This window comes from Pinus tabuliformis, chromosome 9, assembly GCF_031772625.1.
Source record: "Pinus tabuliformis cultivar Carrire ecotype Pingquan chromosome 9, CPIR1, whole genome shotgun sequence".
Lineage (NCBI taxonomy): Eukaryota > Viridiplantae > Streptophyta > Pinopsida > Pinales > Pinaceae > Pinus > Pinus tabuliformis.
Genome location: NC_142307.1, coordinates 1,532,349,171 through 1,532,356,245, shown reverse-complemented (window position 1 = coordinate 1,532,356,245; position 7,075 = coordinate 1,532,349,171). Strand labels below are relative to the sequence as shown.

The 7,075-nt window shown below is 38.2% G+C and overlaps 1 protein-coding gene across 1 annotated transcript; it reads left to right on the top strand.

Moving 5' to 3' along the window:
- The first annotated feature begins 263 nt into the window (after positions 1 to 263).
- On the top strand, positions 264 to 5,645 carry LOC149154454 (poly ADP-ribose polymerase 3). Its single transcript, XM_089439420.1, has 18 exons — positions 264 to 659; positions 815 to 1,206; positions 1,315 to 1,516; positions 1,593 to 1,706; positions 1,871 to 1,931; positions 2,042 to 2,111; positions 2,224 to 2,395; positions 2,520 to 2,653; positions 2,763 to 3,000; positions 3,095 to 3,222; positions 3,350 to 3,426; positions 3,511 to 3,674; positions 3,871 to 4,083; positions 4,207 to 4,306; positions 4,527 to 4,609; positions 4,817 to 4,960; positions 5,058 to 5,240; positions 5,349 to 5,645. Exons 1-18 carry the CDS (start codon positions 525 to 527, stop codon positions 5,394 to 5,396), a joined length of 2,658 nt encoding a protein of 885 aa, XP_089295546.1. The 5' UTR covers positions 264 to 524; the 3' UTR covers positions 5,397 to 5,645.
- Positions 5,646 to 7,075: the final 1,430 nt, after the last annotated feature.

The following is a 7,075-nucleotide window of genomic DNA, read 5'->3' as shown; positions in this document are numbered from 1 at the left end:
TGCCAATGACACTTGAATGTGGATGGGAAGTTTTATGTAAGCCCTCCCAACTACCTCTTATAAACTCAATTATTAAAATTGAAACGATAGAACAATAGAAAGGAGAAGATTTGCATGGCGTGATCAAGAATGACACGCTCAAACCGAGAAATGGTCCAAATTTGCCTTACTTTACTAAGCGGGGACTGATATAAAAATCTGTTACTATTATGTTGTTCACATTATTTTGTCTTGACAGGTTATATTATATCGATTCCATGGACTAAGCCACCAAAATCCAAAATCACAGAGTGCTCTCGGGTGATTGGATTGGCTAACATGGTGGTGACGATGAGTTGCACACTGTTTCAGAATGTTTGAGGACGGCCTCCCACTTCACGAACTTCGAAAATGAGAAGCGAAAACGTGTCGAAGGTGATCCTAAACACGTTGATAGACGCTTGTCTTAAGCCACACCCTTGAAGCCTCAGTACCCGCAACGAAGGTGTCGTCCGCTGCAGCAGCCACGCCCATGGAGGCTCAGTATGCGCCACGAAGGTGTCATCAGCTGCAGCCATGTCAAAATAAAATCAGATTGGAGCGGCATATGCTTCTCAAACATCTTTTACCGTTGGAAGAAACGTTCTTGGTCTCTGTTTTTGTATGTTTTCATAATGCAGGTCAGTAGGCATGGGAATGAATTCATAGTGAACTTTGAGAAGGCATTTGTTTATGGATATTGGAAGGGAATGAAGGTTTATGTATATGGGAAAACATTCGTTTTTGAATTTGTTGCAGGACATTATAGTTTGGCCTTCTTGTTTGGATTTTGCAGGGTATTGAAAGAGTTCAGGGAGCCTCAGAAACTGATGGAAATGCTGAGAACAAGAAACAGAAGGTCGACCATGGCCCTACTGATGAAAATGCCGAGAACAAGAAACAGAAGGTCGACCATGGCCCTACTGATGAAAATGCCGAAAACAAGAAACAGAAGGTCGACCATGGCCCTACTGACACTAATTATGAACATTCAGTGAGAATATTAAAAAATGAAGCAGTCGAATTTAGCGAGAATGGTCAAAATAGTAGGGCTTATCTAGAACCCTCTGAGTTTATTTCAGTCGTCAAGAATCTCAAGGAGCGTGTCCCTGTAGATAAGATGAAACAAATATTAAGTGAAAATGGGCTGGATGATTCTGGCTCTGATGAAGCCGTTGCCCAAAGATGGTAAGCCTGTATGTGGGTGTTGTTCAGTTTTTTTGATACGAATTCATGCCAGAATTCAATGTAATGTAGTACTGACATTGAAGGCTTTTATTTTGGTGTTAAAACCAGTGCTGATCTGATGATGTATGGACCGCTTGAGGCTTGCCCTATGTGTGGTGGAAACCTTGAATTTTCAGGGTTTAATTATAGATGTCCCATGGGTTTTATTTCTGAGTGGAGTAAGTGCAGCTACACCATTCGAACTGCACGTAGGAAGAATGGATTATGGGTTAATATTCCCACTACATTCAATAATGAGTTTCTCTCTGAGGTAAGTATGCTATGTTTTGTAACTAGTGGGATGATTTACATTTGAAGAAGAGCTTGATGTTTTATCGATGGTTCAGTTGTCAAGGAAGCAGCAAGATTCGAACCAGCGCCCTATCAGAGAATCGCTTCCCGGAGACAAGCCCTTCTCTGGCATGACCATTGCATTGTCAGGTCGAATGTCACGTCCTCAGGTTGCACTTAAACCCCATCAATTTTTTCTGATATATTATGTGAAACATTTAAGTAAGCGTTCTTTCATATTATACAGTTTGGTTCCATCGTTTTCTGTTCAGTTTTAGGATTAGTATCTATGTTTTCAATTCAGTTTTAGTAATAGTATAGATCTATGTTGCAGCATTTATGGAGGGAAGAAATTGAGAAGAATGGAGGAATGGTTGTCACTGCTATCACAAATGGTTAGATAATTCAAGTTGTGTTATTGAGGTTTAGCAGTAGGGTGAACTTAATTTGAATGTCTATGTTTGAAGGCTTTGATGGTTTCACATTATTTCTATATGTTTTCCAGGTGTAGATTGTGTTGTAGTGTCAGAAAAGGAACGGACGAAGGGAAACTCTGCTAAAGTAGCACAGGCAAAGTAAATTGATCTCCCGACTTCAACCTTGTGAGAATTTTAAGTGGTGATATAGTTGATATTGTGTTAACTTGTAGTGCGTCTGATTTTGTCTAAGGTGTTGTTTTACCTGCAGGGAAAAAGGAATCCCTGTTGTTAGGGAATCATGGTTAAATAATAGTATTGATAATCAGAAGGTGCAGCCTACTGAGACTTATGAGATAACGACTGATCTCCTTGCAAGGCATGAAGTTCCTTGGACTGAACGAACCACAGATGAGGAAGCTGCAGAGTCATTGATGACCGAGGTATATTTAAATTTATATACTTTGATATCGTAATCACCGTAATCTGGTGATGATGATAAGAAATTTATGTTTTTTTAATGGTAAATATGATAAGAAGCCCCTGGCAATTCAATCTCTGTTGCAGCTGAAATTAAATGGAAAGAGGGGAGTTTACAAGGATTCTGGATTGAGAGATAAAGGTGGATTTATTCTGGAAAGGGATGGCCTTTTGTACAACTGTGCCTTCTCGGTTTGCGATCAGGCCATTGGTTTGAATGAGTAAGTGCATTGGCCTTCCAACCCTTTATAACAGTATGGTTGTTTCTGGAATTAGTGATATCAATATTTCATTTCTAGAATTTTGAATAACACCACTTTCTTTTCGCAGCTACTGTGTGATGCAGCTGATTGGCGTGCCAAAAGGACCACTATACCTGTACTTCAAGAGAAGCAGAGTAGGTGATGACACCAACACCCAAGAGAGACGTGATCAAAGAACAAACGTTGAAGAAGCTATCAATGAATTCAGACAGCTATTTGAAGAATTGACAGGGAATGAATTCGAGCCATGGGAACGAGAAAAGAAGTTTGCTAAGAAACGTTTGAAGTTTTACCCCATTGATATAGTAAAAAAACCAACCTGATCTATTTGTAATTATGTATACACACGCTTTTATTAAGTGAAGTGTGGATTCCAACATATCTGCTCTGCATATTTAGGCAGAGGGGGTTGAAGTTCGCTGTGGAGGTCTGGTTCCAAGGCAACTTGGTATTACAGCAGCTCATACCAAGCTTGACCCAAGAGTTGCTGAAATATGCAAAATCCTATTTGGTCAGGAAGCTTATAGGTAATGGCATTGTGCCCTACCTTGCTATCTTCAACCCTGTGGACTAACTGCACCTATGGGACACATTCCACTATTCACTTCTTTTAGTACTGTAAAACTACACATTTTGATTTATAACTATTTGCAGGCTTGCTATGATGGAAATGGCCATTAATATACCAGATCTCCCAATGGGCAATGTAACTGATCTCCACCTAAAACGATGTGAGTATTTTAGTTTCAATTGAGAAGAATATGCCATTGATTTGTTTCCAATCTCCATGTTGGCTGGGCATGTGAAAATTGCAGGCGAAGACGTATTGCTCGAGTTTGCTCAATATCTCACAAACAACTTGGCTGAGTCGGAAGTCAAGCATGAGGCAATGTGCTTGGATTTAAGCAACAAATGGTTCAGTTTATTGCATTCTACTAGGCCTTTCATCATCCATGAAATCCAGCAATTAGCTGAACTGGTAACTTTATACAAAAAGCTCTCACTTCTTTCTTTCTCCACTTTCATTGTGTAGTATATATTCTGCGGCCATTTTTCAAGTTTCAGAATGCTCCAGGATTGTAATATGTTTTCCATTTTTACATTTCACAACATTTTGCAATATGTTTTCCCTTTTCACATTTTACAACATTTTGTAATCTGTATATTGATCACAGGCAGCACCTACTGTGGAGGCTGTTCGTGATATTAGTTTTGCATCACAGGTGATTGGAGATATGAGTGGGGCAGCTTCTTTGGATGACCTATTAGCTGATAGGTATTCTAAACTAGACTGCTCTATCATCCCAATGGAGAGAGGCCATGATGATTCTATTATGATCCTGAAATACTTGCAGAAGACTTACAAGCCAATCAAAATAAAAAATGAGGTGATTTAATCCGTTATGCCCTGTACCAAATTCTGCTTCTACCTGTATTTTTTGTTTGCTCACTGGATTGAGCTTTTGCTCTCGATTAGATGATGAGCCTGTAGATTAAATTTGCTTGCACAGCCTTTTCGCGTTAATGTGCATAATATCTACGCTCTTCAAGGTTCCGGACCTACCTACAAGGAAGTTGTGAAGTTGCCCAACAAGGTCCTGTTGTGGTGTGGTATGCTCATTCTTTCCTCTTAATATTATATACATTGAATATGCAATACATTGAATATGCAGTTTCACAGTTCCAGGTTTATAAGGGATCTCATCAGATCTCATCCACCAAAGTAAGGAACCATCTCTGGATTTCCTTGCGAGTGAAAATATGATTTCCTTGCGAGTGAAAATATGATAACACTAGACTATAATCATAATATTAGCATGATATTTTGCAGGAACCAGGACATGCAACCTTGTAAGACATTTGAAGAACGGCTTGCTCCCTGCAATAGTTTCTGCCCCTGCACCTGGATACATGGTTTGTAATTTTCTTATTAATTATGCATGACAAAGCATTTTAAGTAACATATATATGGAGGAGCTTCTACATATTTATTTGGGGTGCAATAGTTTCTGCCCCTGCACCTGGATACATGGTTTGTAATTTTCTTATTAATTATGCATGACAAAGCATTTTAAGTAACATATATATGGAGGAGCTTCTACATATTTATTTGGGGTGCAGTTTGGTAGAGGCATATACTTCTCAGATGCTGCTGCAAAAGCAGCACAATATGGATTCCATGGCTTGGACAAACCACAAGGGTTTCTTATACTTGCAGTGGCATCACTGGGAGAGAAAGTTATTGAGATGTCCAAGTGCCCAGAGGTACTGAAATTATGGCAACTCCCCATAAATTGATTTAGATGATGAAGGATTTTCTAATACTATCTTTTCTAGTTAATCTGATCTGCAATTGATGCAGGATACAAAGGAATTAGAGGAGAAGGGTATGGGTGTCAAAGGATTAGGTAGAAAGACAACAAATGAGAATGAACATTTCACCTGGAAAGATGAAATTAGGGTGCCCTGTGGATCTTTGATTCCTTCTGGACACAAAGACAGCCCTCTGGCTTACAATGAATATGTTGTTTACAATCCAAAACAGGTGCCCCTGTAGTCATACTCGTTGAATTCTCTTTACAGAAAAAAGATGGATTAGAACAAACAAGTGCATGAAGACGCTAAACTTATCTTGCTTTTACTTTATTTGCAGGTGAAGATGATGTTTTTGGTCAGCGTGAGGTTTGAGAAAATTCAGTAAAATCCTTTGTAGCAACTTCTAATATAAAGGCAATCAGCAGAGAACCCATGAACACGTAGAATTCAAGCATGGGATTTTGTAAGCTCGTTACCTTCTGTGGACGGGTGGGTTTTTGTCTACTAACGCCCACCTCTTTTCAAAATCTTTGAATAGAGTTCAAGTAAATCTAATGCTGTAAAACCATTGTTCAATAATATTATGCATGCTTTCTTTCTTTAAAATAAAATTTCTTTGTTCTATAGAAAATAATGTTGAATCGATGTCCTAATTGAACATATAATTGGAAAAATATTCCAAGCACGAGAAGAATCTTAGCCTGTTCGTTAGTGGAGTAAATTTGTTTGGCAAAGTACTCCACAGCATTCATGCTGTTTTGAGCATCTAACGTTAGAATTGGTATTACTGGGGTATATCTAAAGTGGTATGTAAGGCTTATTAGCATCTAAAGTAGAATTGGTATTACTGGGGTATACATAAAGTGGTATTTAAGGCATATTTTATAATTAAAGGAAAACATGCAATTTGTATGAAGTGATGGTTTAAGCCCAAATTGGTAATATAATTCATGGGTCTCATGGTATAATTGAGTGCAGGAGATTACCGATTTTATCGATACAGGGTAATTTTTTTCTGGCTCAGGATGTCAATCAGATTGCAAATCAATTGAGGGGTCTTATGGTATTTTGAGTGTGAAGATTACTGTTTTTTCTTGGCTCAGGATATCAATCACTAGATTGCAAATCAATTCATGGGTCTCATGGCATATTTGAGTGCAGAAGATTACTTTTCATGGGTCTCATGGCATAGTGCAGAAGATTACTTTTCATGGGTCTCATGGCATATTTGAGTGCAGAAGATTACTTTTTCGCTTAGGTCAGGATATCAATCTAATCAGTTCATGGGTTTCATGGTATATTTGAGTGCAGGAGATTACTTTTTCTCTTGGGTCAGGATATCAATCTAATCTTTTCATGGTTCTCATGGTATATTTTTGAGTGCAGAAGATTATTTTTTCTGATGGGTCAGGATATCAATCTAATCTTTCATGGGTCTCAGGATCTCATGGTATATTTGAGTGCAGAAGATTACTTTTTTCTTTCTTTCCTTGGCTCAGGATATATTTTTTTTCTTTCCTTGGCTCAGGATATTCGAGTGCAGAAAATTACTTTTTTTTCTTGGCTCAGGATATCAATCACTAGATTACAAATCAATTCATGGGTCTCAAGATGGCAAATCAATTTTGGGTCTCATGGTATAATTCATGGGTCTCAAGATTGCAAATCAATTCATGGGTCAAGATTGCAAATCAATTCATGGGTCTCATGGTATATATTTGAGTATCTTCTTTAGTGCAGAAGATGCAGATGCAAACATGCAGATATTTTCTCATTTTCTAATCGAACTCGTGATGCAAATAAATAGTTTTTTAGTTTTATTTTATATTAGTAGTTCGTTTCGATATTATCGAAATAACAGTACCAGATGTGCCAGATGTACATACAATACGCATGTGCTACCCCTGCTTTTATGCAGCGGTAGCTACTGCTTCAATGAGATTTTTCATCCCCATAGAGGGAGCAATTACTAAACGTACAACAGAAGCCTTGCCTTCGGAGAAGTCATTTAAGGGGACTTCGGACAAAAGATGTTTTTATGTTCAGCTTCAGCAGCAAAAACTT